This window comes from Melozone crissalis, unplaced genomic scaffold (assembly GCF_028551555.1).
Source record: "Melozone crissalis strain CALT ecotype California unplaced genomic scaffold, PUWL_Pcris_2 ptg000042l_1, whole genome shotgun sequence".
NCBI lineage: Eukaryota > Metazoa > Chordata > Aves > Passeriformes > Passerellidae > Melozone > Melozone crissalis.
In genome coordinates, this window is record NW_026535820.1 from 16,060,680 (window position 1) to 16,073,053 (window position 12,374).

Genomic DNA, 12,374 nt, shown 5'->3' on the forward strand with positions numbered 1-12,374 from the left:
GAAACACCAGCTTCCTGCAAGGATTTTCCCGGTGCACAAAGTAGCAGCCTCAGGGCTGTGGGCTGACCTGTGCCACCATCTTCTTCCACTCAAGAACAACAAGTAAAGTCCAGGATGAAAATCTTCCTTTCCCTCCCTTCTTCACAGTAAAAAAAAAAAACCTTTCAAAACCAGGTTCCTCGGAAGGGGAAATGTGAAGCATGGGCTCATGAGGAGAGACTGGGTAGCAGAGTTATCAGCTAACAAGCCAGAATAGCTACAGAGAGCAGGCAGTGAGTGACCAGCTCATGCCTGCAAGAGAAGAGGAGAGAATAGGCCTATGTAGGATATATCTGAAAGGAAAAGACAAAGTTCATTGCTTATTCCTTCAGTGTTACAAATGGGGTGCTTATCTAGGTTACTGAAGGCCTACACCAAATGAAACAGTGGCATTGTGGCCTGCACACAAGCAGCCTTTGTATCTAATGAGGGAGGGACAAGGCACTGACACGTGGCAATGAACCCAGAACCCAAAGTGTCAAAACAGACAGGTCCAGTGTGCTGTGCTCTTTAGTCTTGGTACTCAGCTTTGTACCCCTCAAAGGAGTGAAGCCTTCTCTACAGGTTGTAGTTATTTCCAGAGCTACAGCCATGGGACCTGGGATAACAATGGCATCCAGCTTTCACAGCATGCACAGACATCGTGTGCTACATGCACAGGGAAGAATGTGAAGCACTTGGCCTCAGAAACCCAGCAGCCCTCATTTGAAAAGCTGCTGGGAACAAGCCTGTTTCACCAAGTCCAATCACTACTGTCTGCCCCTTCAGGACATCCTCACTTGCTTTAGTCTTTCTCTCTTCACCCCAGTGATTACAAATGAAGAGGAAAGCAAAGAACAGAGCAAAGAAATGAACCTGGAGAACAGCTGACAGCACTTTTGCTCAGCACAGTGCACTCACATGGCAGGACACAGGTGCCTACAAAGAGAGGGGGCCTAGAACAACTTGATGCAAACAGTAGCCTTAAGCTACTCGTGTCAAAGTGTCCAAGAGAGTGCAATGGCTTTGAGGAATTATCCAGCAATGTCTCACGATCCCCTGCTACCTTCCTCATTAAACCTCAAACAAAGCTGCAGGGTGTGTTAGTGCACTCCAGCTAGGCTTTCCCATGGGGAGAAGGGAAAAGCTGGAGTCAAAGACAGTGCAAAGGGCTAGATTCAGTGCTAAAACTTGAAAATGGCAATAAAAGGAAAAGGCAGCAGTTGGAGGAGAAACAGTACAGGCCCCCTTTTGCCAGCAAGTAGCACACAAAATTTGGCATAGAATGCTGCTGAGATAGTAGTAAAGAGCAAGCAACAACAGCTTTCCCCCCAACTGTATACCCTTTTCTCTGAAGGCTGAGCACTTCAGTGGCAGGGATAGTTGCCCAGGCAGCTCAGTGCATCACAAACAGCCACCAGGCTAGCAGGCCTGCTGGAAAGCAGGAAATGCCTGGAGCAAGCTTTAGAGCCCTCCCAGCACCGGTGGCACAGACAGTTCCCCTAGGTTCCCAAGCCTGAACATCAGCACACTGAGAACTGAAAGGCAAGGGAGCATGATAGCAGGTTTTGACCTTATAACTGGGATTTCAGTATTCCCATAAAGGGCAGGAAGAGCAGGGAAAAACATGGAAGTGAACTCCTGGTGATCTCTCCTTTAATTCCTGATGTAGCTGAGCAAAGCCCAGGTATCTCCTAAATAAATGCCATTTTAGAGGACACTTTTCTCAGAAGCAAAGTTGAGCTCAGCTGGGGACAGGATAAACCCTTGGCAAGGAGACAAGTATTTTCAGTTTTTGCACCAAGGACAAAGTCATCCCTGTCTGAAATTAGGCCTAAAAACTTGCTGAAAAATCTTTTTGAAACATCTGCGACTCCTTACAGTATAAAATTTTGGATTTGAGAGGTCTTTTGGGAGTGGGGTGGGTGTGGACATGACACATGGGGGAAGAGGGAACACGCAGGGACAACCTACTGGTGAGAGACAACTTGTTCTGGCAGCAATAAAAGCATGTGATCTTCATCATAGGCAGGCCATAAAAACACCTGAATCATCCATAATCCTTTAGATATATCTATTTATCAATTATTTTCTCCAACATATTTCACTTCAGTATTGCACTGGTTTCAAGAGAAAGAGGCAGGCCAATTTGCAGATGCTCTTTGTGGTTCTCCAGCCTGCATTTAATTAATTGTGAGTTGCTTTAAAAGTTATTTAGGACAGTGCTTCCACAGCACATTGCTGAAGTCTGACACAGTTCATGCCTTCCCTTCCCAGAACATGTGCAAAGCTCTCACCTCTAGCCAGCTGTTACCAAAAACCACCACAACCCAGTCTCTGTGCTGAGAGTAGGAAATCAGAGATATTTCTTTTTCTCCCTGCTCACCCTCCCCCTTTCCAGCAATCCTTTTTTCTGTCACCTACCTGTTTCAAAACCCCTTCAAATAGAGATGTTCATAGATAATATGCTACATGAGGAAGCCGTGCCAGCTCCTGTGATGGGCGGACAGCTGGGACTGGCTCTCCAAGTCACACCATTAGTCATGGTGCTGACAGCATCAGATGCTCAACTTCTCATGTCAGGAAACAAAGTTACCAATTTATTATTTTTAATAAAATAATTGCTTTAATGCAGTATTTAAAATAATTTTTAACATCTGATCAATAAGATAACAGTACACAAATATGGAAAATGCTGCACTTTACATAAAAAGTAAAGCTAAGCATTTAATAATACAAAACAATTTTGCCCGATGCCATCAATATCTTGCAAACTATAGTCAAAGTACTGGTTTTCTTATATATATATATATATGTGCTATATATACATATATAAATAATTTACAGCATTCATTTACTAGATTTGTTTACTACTGTTCCAACAAAAACCAACATAACTGATTCACAACTTTGTGAATTTGGGAACCATCTACAGTGGTTCTGACAGTGCAGAATAGTTGTGTGAATAGCTGCTTCAAGTTTTGAAGCAGCATGCCAAGTAACCCTAGGAAGCTTGTTTTTTGTCAAAGAAAAGAAAATTCAGCAGGAAGCCATTCAATAGTTGGTTAGAGCATGGTACTGATAATGTTCTGCGTTCGATCCCTGTGCAGGCTGTTCACTTTAGAGTTGGACTCGATGATCCTTGGGGTAGGTCCCTTCCAACTCAGGATATTCTGTGATTCCGTGAATGCAGTCAGTGTCTTTCCCACCAGTCCTGGGAAACAGCCATGCTATACAGTGCTGTGTCATGAAAGGCAACATGTTTGGAGCCTGGGGAGAAGGGTGACCCAGAGGGCTTTCCTTACACCACAAGGCAGTCTTTAACAGCAAGCCGACAATCTTTGAACCTGTTCTAACAGTCTTTATAATCCAGAGTCCTCCTTCTCACTGAAGGGGAACAAAGTAACTGTCTAAATACTTTCTATTTGAGAAGCTTCCCTGTTACACCACATTAAAGTATTAAAACAATATTCTAAAGCAGTGAATCCTGTGCTTTGCAAACACTGCTCCTCTCCAAGGAGAGTCTTCAGCTCCAGAGTTTCAATGAATCTCAACTTTTCTCTTTTTTGTAGTCAGTACAGGTTTTGTTAATATCTTTCCACATCTGTGTTTAAGTTCTATGCTATTTTTTGTATCCACAGAAAGATAAACTGTTTTTTATTGCTTACCCTCCCTTTTTAGGATTTTTTATTCCTTTTATTTTTAGTAACTCCAAATTTTCCATGACCATCTAAGTATGCCCTGGCTACACTGTGTGGTGTACTTCAATCACTGATTTGTCCTCCTTCCCTCAGTCACCTTCTCAGAGGAAAGGCTGAAGGCAATTGAGGCAAAGTGTGGGGTACAAAGGACCCCTCATTCCTTTTACTTGCTATTTGATCTCCACAAGTGAGCATCCAGTAGTAATTCTAAACACAGAAAATTTAAGAAGGTGTTGAGTCACACAAGCAATACATTAGCATGTTTACTGACTGCTGGTTCATGATTAAATACAGTTGCCATGCTATGCTGTGCCTTTATAATGATATTTGTTTCCCTAAATAAGATGGGGTTGGAAGGTGGCACTACACAAAGAACAGATGTTGCAGACTCTGGAGTACTGAAACAAGTGGCATACATAAACTAGGGACACTTATCAAGCCCTCAGAGCTTGCAAGACAGTTCAATGCAAGCAGATAGGTGCTTATGTGTGCAGCTCAGTGTTTTCACTGGTTTACAGACAGATTTAAGCCAAGTGTTATTAAAAACCTTACAGGTGCTAAGTTAGGTATTTAATAAAAATGTTTATCTGTAAACAAGAGTTATCCTTACAACGGATCATTTTCCAGAAACTGGAATTTCATGACAGTGCAACAATGCTTCAGTGTTATCTTTGGCAGTAGACAGCACGGTGAAATGCAAGATTGAAATCACTTCAGAAGGGCACGGTACAAGCGTAGAGAATGCTTCATCTCCCTCTCTTGTTCCATGCAGAATATCAAGTCCCTGAGACAGACACGGGTTACTCGTGGACAGAGCATCTGCTTCGTAAGGCTAAAACCTGATGATCCAGCAATTCCATTGCTTTTCAAACCCTAAATGGGGGAGAGAGGAAGAAAAAACCCATCAGAAACATTAGAATTTCATGTAAATAGAAGTTTTAACTAAACTGGTTGGATTATTCTGCCTACTTGTATAAAAACTAGCCCACTGATGTTCAGCTTTCCACGTTGAAAACCAGCAATCCAAAAATCCTTGCAGATTAGATACTGAAAAAGACAAAGCAAGTGCTTGCCAGCTGATGGTTTATTTCAGTCAAAGCAACCACAAAGTTCTTTCTTCCTTTAAAATTATACTAATATGGTAAGATAAATAACTGCCATTTCACTGAAGTCTGCTAAACAGACTTGCACTGAGAAAGCATCAGCCAACTATGAAGAAGGTACTAACACACAGTACCTATGCAGAGCCTCAGGTCGTGCACAGCTCTTACTACCATTTGCTCCAGAGGTTTCCATCTCTTCATGAGGAAAACTGTCACTGTGAGTGCACTCTAGCTTTGGAACATGGCCAGGAGAAACTCATCCCAGCCATCATCTGTGCTCTGTCCTTTAAGAGGACAACAAATACTCAGTGAAAGCATCCAGATATTCAGAACACTGCATCTGAACCCATCCACCTCAGTCAGCTGCCTTGCTTGGTTATGAAAATACAATTGGTAGGAGATGATGACATTGAGTAGTTTTATATTCAAGCTACTGGAATGAGCAACCCCCACGCTTTCCAAAATGCCCCAAGATTTATTATTAGGGGTGGGGAAGAGGAAGATTACCATGAGCTGCACAATAGACTGGCTACTTATCTTGGAGCCAATCTGTGCTGCACAGCCAGTCTCTTATCACTACTGGAGGGTTCTTGGTAATGAATGTAATTTGTACAAATACGAGTGCTCAGTCTCTGTAACTTCAGCAGGGCAATGCCTGCCAGCATCAACACCACTTGGAGATGGTGTTGCTTGGATGCAGTGTTAACTATATCAATTCTTACCCTAACACTCTCTGCAAGACTTCAGCAAAATGACTTTGCCCACTTTGCTTAGAGAAATCTGTTTAAACCCCCCATTTATTAGAAATGACTACCAGTGCTGGACTACATATAGCAGCAAATGCTACTGTTGTTAGGGTGGAAGCATTGAAATTTATTAAAAATATAAAGAGATTCACCAGAGAGCACATGCTAGCCACAGAAAACCCAGGGCACATTGCAGAAATGGAAGCTGTATTTTTTTACAAGCAGCATGCAGGGTATTCAGCACCATTTCATTTGCTTTACAGTCAATACTATTAAACACTATGAAATGCCATCATTTGAAACTTTCAGTTTGTTAAATGGCTCGGAACAAATGCGTGCGTGGGGAAGACTGCTGGCCACATTGCACAGAGGGCACTGCTGTCCTGGTAAGACACAAAAGGGTCACAGTTCAAGTTTGTCATATGACAACCCCGAAGGATCCAGGGAAAAGATAGCTCTGCAATGCAGCTGCCAGCACGGGTTGAAAAGGAGGTCAGTCCAACAGGATGCAGCAGAAGGCCCGAGGCAATGTTATAAATGAAACAAACCCCAAGGGTTTTCAGTAACCCAACAGCAATGTCCTTTATAATTCAAAGAACTTTATTGAGGTGAAAGTATTTTCTCTCTAAATAAGTCATTAGACTGGAAGTCTTACCTTTAAAAAGACACCAAACAAAGCCACCTCAGTCCTGTTCACTCTTACAAAAAAGGAGACAGATGGCACAAATCACTCAGCCCGCTTTGGAAGCTGCTGTAGCTGCAAGATGCTACAACAGGGAAGAAGCACCAAACTGCCTGAATTTGAGTCAGAGTTATGGATTTGTTTATTCTTAAATTCCTACCCATCATGCTCAGTGCAGAGACATAAAGCGATAGTATGCTGTAATACCACATCCAAAGTCAAAGCTTGTCCTGGGCTCCTGTTTACTAAGACAGCCATTCACAGCTCTGAGTTTCCCACAGCACCACTCTGGCATATTAAAGCTACTGAGCACGGAGTTTCAGGGGCCAGGGAGCTCTCTGACAACCAGCAGCTCCTACCACAGGGAGGTCTTCAACAACCAACAGCTCCTACCATAACCAACAGCTCCTACCACTTTAAAAGAAAGTGTCCTTCTCTCAAAGTACATGTTGGTTTAAAATTAAAGAAGTCAACAGACAGCCTAGGTCATTCCAGTGCAGATAGGGACCATGCTGGGGAACTCACTTAAAGTGAATCTATGCAGTGCTGAGCACTATCTCCTGTTAGCTACTGTCTCCCACAGTTGTATTGAAACACTGTTTTTTCCTGGTTTGGTTTTGGAACTTGGACCAAGCATTTGTCCAAGATCTGCACATCCCAAAGAACCATCACAGACCCCTCTGTTAACGTCCAAGTCTTTACTTAAGAAATGCCAAGCTCTGAGCTCTCAAGCTGACACAAGTGACACTTTAGGGAGGGTCCCCTGCTGCTCCACTTCATCAAATTCCTATTGGGCAGGAGGTCAACCTTGTCTGGCCCTAGGCAACAGTCAATAATCCTCTCCTTTAGATCTCACATACCTCTTCCTCAAAAGCACAAAACTTTTGAGACTTGAAAAACACCAGCTCACTCCTTGCTCCCAGACATCTCCATTATGCTCCTCCCATTTGGGCAGCAAGCACTTGTGCCTTGCTGTTTTGGGGGATTCTTCACTGCTAGTCTTCAGCACACCCCAAGACAGCTTTGTCTGTTTCCAGGGGAAAAATGCTGCTTTTCAACCAGGTCACAGACAAGTACAAAGATAAACAAATAGAAAATGCATCCCTGCAGAATCAGTTCTAACAAAGGGTACTGCAATCAGCTTGCATCCCCCTTCTGCAACATCTGATTATTAGTGCTCTAACTAGCAATTTCTTTTTTTCTTGCTCTTTTTTTTGTTTGTTTGTTTGTTTGTGGGGGTTTTTTTTTGTTTTTTGTTACCTTGAAGTTCCTGCCTTTCAGTAAACCCTCACCACCCTGCCTTCCTTCCAGAAGGGAAATGACAGAGACATGCAGCCCAGAAGGGACAACTACCAGTGTAGATTCTACCACTCTGCCTGGGTATCACAGCTGACAGACCCTGTTTGTAAGCCAGGTGAGGCACTACAGCAATGTAACTGCACCACTGTAAACATCTATCCCAGTACTGAGAAAACAACTGGCTTAAAATCAGCCCCAGGAGGTCACAGCAGCAGCAGTCCTGCTTTTGAACTGTCCTCAGAACTGAGCCCAAATCAGCACCTTTTCCGCAGCAGCACACTGTCACCCTTAGAGCCTTTTATAAACACCTGACAGAGATCAATTACACTCACTTGGCAGCAGAACCCATTGTGGTGCTCCTGCTGTAGTCCCAAGCTGTTGAACAGCCAGTTTCATTCAGAGGTTGCTCTGGAAACCTGTTTAAAGATCTCTAGAGCTCTCTCCAGTGGCTGGATGGAGAACGAAATACCAATTCTCTGAAAAGTCAAGAGTGAAGTTAATACAGAGCCACCACTCCCACCTTACTTCTAGTCTGCAAGGTATCTGGAGCTTGGCATCTGCAAGTTTGGATCATGGATACCAACAAGGATTTCAAAACTGCTCAGAGCTATTCTACAGGCCCTGACACAAAGCTCATAGAGGTCTGCAGGCATCTCCCCCCCCACCAAGTTCCAGTCAGGTTTGTTCCTGGTGAAGTACATGCTCCCTTCCCAAATTCAACCAAAATTCAAAATTTTAAACTGTTCGGAGTGAGACACTTCAAAGGAGAAAAGTACTCAGTCAAATGTTTAAAAGTCAAGCCAAGAGTTCTCATTTCAATTTTTGGTGTGGCATAAACATATCACAGGCCCAGAGCCAAGATCCCAAGAGAGCAAACTGTTATTGCAGCTCTGCTGCACATTATAAAAATACCACCAGCAGAAGGAAGCAAAGTCATGAGACACTTTTCAATGACATCCTCAAACACTGAGAAATGCCAGCTGTGTGCAGCAGAGGTGTTGCTGAAAGGTGGTAAGAGCACCTAGTGAATTGAAGCAAAAGCTTCCAGGTTCAACCCCCATCTCTGTCACGTGTGGTCACGCTGAGATCAGGGATATCTAGTGTATGCAGTACTTGGCTCTCAGCTGTAAAACACAGAACACATTCCTTTCTCATAGGAAACAAGGGTTAAAAAACCACTAACACATTGTGTTCAAGCACTTACCTGAGTCTCCTCCAGCAGCCAGGGGGAAAGGAACAGACCCTGGCAAAACTGTGACCTTTTTGCTCGTACACACAAGTGCCTAATGGAGGCCAGAGAAAACAAAGTGAAAGAAGTTGATAGCAGTCTGGTGGCAAGCCAGCCTACTGATGCTGCCTGTTCTAACAAACCTCAGTCTGACAGAAATACTCCCACATTCACAACACTAAAGTATTAGATGACTCAATATTTATAGGATTCTTTTTTTAAAAAAAAGTTGGTTATTTTAGGTTGGGGTCTGGGGATTTTATTTTTCTTTTAATCTTACAAACCATTAGGGTAGCTCAAGCCAATGGCTGAAAGACTCAGATCTCTATATCCAGACTGCTTCTTGTGCAGCTGAAAACAAATGTGTATTTATGATGTTATCTGCAGCCTACAAAAAAGCCTCACAGAGCTGTCAGATCTATATAATAGAAAACTCCATTCAATTACACATTTTTCTTCAGATTTCATTGCAACATTCCTACAAGTCTTTTCAAATGTAGGCAACAACATGTTTTACATATTGAAACAAATTACTGTGAATGCAGTGTCAGTTTATTCACTATTATGCCCAAGATTCATGTACGCATGTCACTTCTTATGGGTACATCAGATGCTTAATCTGTACCTGGAGGTAATGAATCCTATACAAATATGTCATGTTAGTTAACAGACAATTATTAAGCTGAAATTTTCTGGCTCTTTGCCACATCATTTTAAGCAATGTATTGTCAACTAAATTATAAATCTCTTGACCCTTCACATGTCATCAACATTTGTGCATTACCAATATGTTCAGCCTAAAGCTACAATGCAATTAGTCATTTAAATTGCAGATCTCTTTCACATATAAGAAGAATTAACTTCATCTCTAGCACAGAGAAGGCACGATATGGGCCAATGAACTGTATTTCTGAAGTCTGTGAATGGCAGTTGAGAATATTTTTGCCTATTTACATGGGGAAAAAATTCAGATCAAGTGTATAGCTTAGACTGACAGGCACCAGGAAATTCAGCACAGAAACTGAAACTCTTTAGCTGACAGAGCTGTGCTTTGTTAAGTCTTGAAACAGGTAACTAAGATGCTGAAGACATTTTATAACTTCAGTAACTTTTAGCACCCTTCTTCCCCAAAGGTATGACCATGTCATAGACACTTCAGCTGTCCAAGAGCTTAAATAAGAACCAGAAATTTAAATCAAGAGTCTACATACATTAAGCATATGAAAAGTAGAAAAAACCTCACCCTCCAGTATCACTTAATACCTATGGGCTGGGAGAAGGGGTGACAAAGATAGAAAGAGACACAGAGAAAGTGAGGGAAACCACTGAAGTGTAGAAACAGATTTTGTAGCCTTGTAATGAACACCTACTTATATATGTGGCCCAATTTGAAGTGGTTGCTTTTAAATTAATATTATGCAGCTTCTAAGAAAATACTTTAGCAGACAATCATGTACCCATGCCAAAGACCAGACAGTGGCCTCACTGCACAGGGAGCTATCATTTGCTACAGAGCCAATTCATGCCTTTAAATTCACACTTAGACACAGTCATGTCTGTAACACCAATACTGAAACTGATGAATTGTCCTAGTGTTCCCTCATCAGAAGAGCTTACGGCCAAAAAGAGTGGCAGTAGCTTCTACAGTTACCACTTACAAGAGCATAAACCCCTTCTGGAAATAAAAAATAAAATAAAGTAGAATAAAATAAAATAAGCCATTGGATTGTCACACACCAGAAAAAACCAAATCATGTCTCTCCCCTAGCCACTTGGAAGAGTTGGGTTTACTTCCATTCTGCAGAAAGGACTTGTTGCTCAAAGGCTTAGTTCTTCCTCAGACAACCTAAAGAACATTTCCAAAGCTCAAACAAGCACCATGTACAGAATATGTTTAATCGATGTGCATACCAGCATCCCAAAGTTGTAAAGCAAGAAGGGTAAGTTTAAGTCCTACTAACAATGATCAGATGTGGCAGACACAAGAGAAGATGACAAGCTCATTTCCTCCACCCACAGTCACACTAAAAATGGAACAATGACCACTGTGGTAAACAAGGCATTTCTTCCATTTCTGCTTGCCAAACTTCTTTGCAGAAGGAGAATGCAAGTGTGGACTGCTGTATTAGATGTGCACAACCCTGGAAGTTATCACATTATTTCAGTATGTTGGCCAGGGCTAGGAGTTTGACAGAAAGGGAGTATTTGAATGGCTCTGCACTGAGCCTAGCATATCAGCTGCATGATTTACTAATGTAGCAACTACTTACAGTAGTTTATGCTTCCACAGCAAAGCCAGACTAGCTGTGACAAGGCAAGACCCACACTAACACAGCAGCCAGTCTTGGCAGGGAATAGAACAGACACAAGCAGTACCTGGAAAGAGGAATTTCCTTTGTCACTGGATCTGGCAAAAAGAAAGGAAAGACATGAGATGTACAACCCTGAGTCAGTCAGTGGAACCAACCCGGGAGAAAGCAAGTGAAGAACTCAGCACCAACAGCAGGAGAGACTGCATCACTTTGAAGTACTTAAGGTGTTATCATGGAGCCGGAAAAGCAATGCAAAGCAAGTGTTCTACCCCAAAAAATTACACAGAAGTACTGGTATTCAACTAAGTTTTCCTATACAAAGCAGAAGAAGGGCCTGACCACAGTATTCAGATGAGGACCATAAGTGTAACAGCCAGTCTTCTGAGTCTTCTCTCAAAAACATCTGTAGACTTTTTCCTCCTTGGTGCATTATTCTGGACAAATACACAGCTCTTGGTTCAAGGCCAAAGATGACTTGCACCCAAGAAATCTCTGAATAGAAGGAAACAAAGTTTAAGGACTCAGAACCGTAGTCTTCAAACTTCTAAGATTCCAGTTACAGTGGAAATGAGAAAAAGCTGTTTCCAAAATGGCTTTGTCAACAGAAAAGCAGTAAAACTTAATAAAAAATATAAAAAATCCTTGACTATTTATCAGCATTGAAAACATTATGGGGCGTGTTACCAACCAGTAAAAGCTATGAAACAGAACAATGAATTGGGAAAATGAGTCTGTGGTTTCAAGTTTACTTTTTTCGTATTTGTTTTAGAAGTGTCCTCCCTTCCCAAGATGAGTTAGTTTTCAATTCTTCCTACCCTTTAATTCATTACTGTTTACCACATGCCCTCAAACTAGGGGAGGAGGAGAGGTGGGTAACAAATGCACAAACCCCAAGACACATATAAATGAAATCCAAAGGCCTCTCCTATTCATTCTATCCAAAGTGTCCAGAGGGATAAGAATGAGAGAGATGAAGATATTGCCACCTCTGGATTACAAGTAGCACCAATTAACACATTTTCACAACAGAGGGATTTTCTTACCAAGGCTTTCTCAAATTGCTCTTTCTGAACAATACCATTCAAATGTTAAGCTGCAGTGAAGAGAACATGCAAAACTACCCAAACTAGTGTTTCCAACAAGAAAGGAAAAAGAATTCCCATTATACTGCTGCCTTTTATTTTTTTTTTTTAATTAGGCCTAGAGCATTAGCCTTATTTTTTCATTCCATGATCATCATGGATTTGTCCCTACTGCTATTTCAACTTTCGAGATACATAAGCAA

General features: G+C 42.0%; 1 protein-coding gene across 1 annotated transcript in view; it reads right to left on the reverse strand.

Annotated features, from left to right (window-relative positions):
• Window positions 1-2,682: 2,682 nt before the first annotated feature.
• The window catches only part of TAF4B (TATA-box binding protein associated factor 4b), a 70,969-nt gene continuing 61,277 nt past the window's right edge, over window positions 2,683-12,374 (reverse strand). Inside the window, exon 15 of the mRNA XM_054284978.1 lies at window positions 2,683-4,592. Within this exon, the coding sequence (XP_054140953.1) occupies window positions 4,428-4,592 (165 nt within the window). The 3' untranslated portion in view covers window positions 2,683-4,427. The remainder of the gene's footprint in view (window positions 4,593-12,374) is intronic.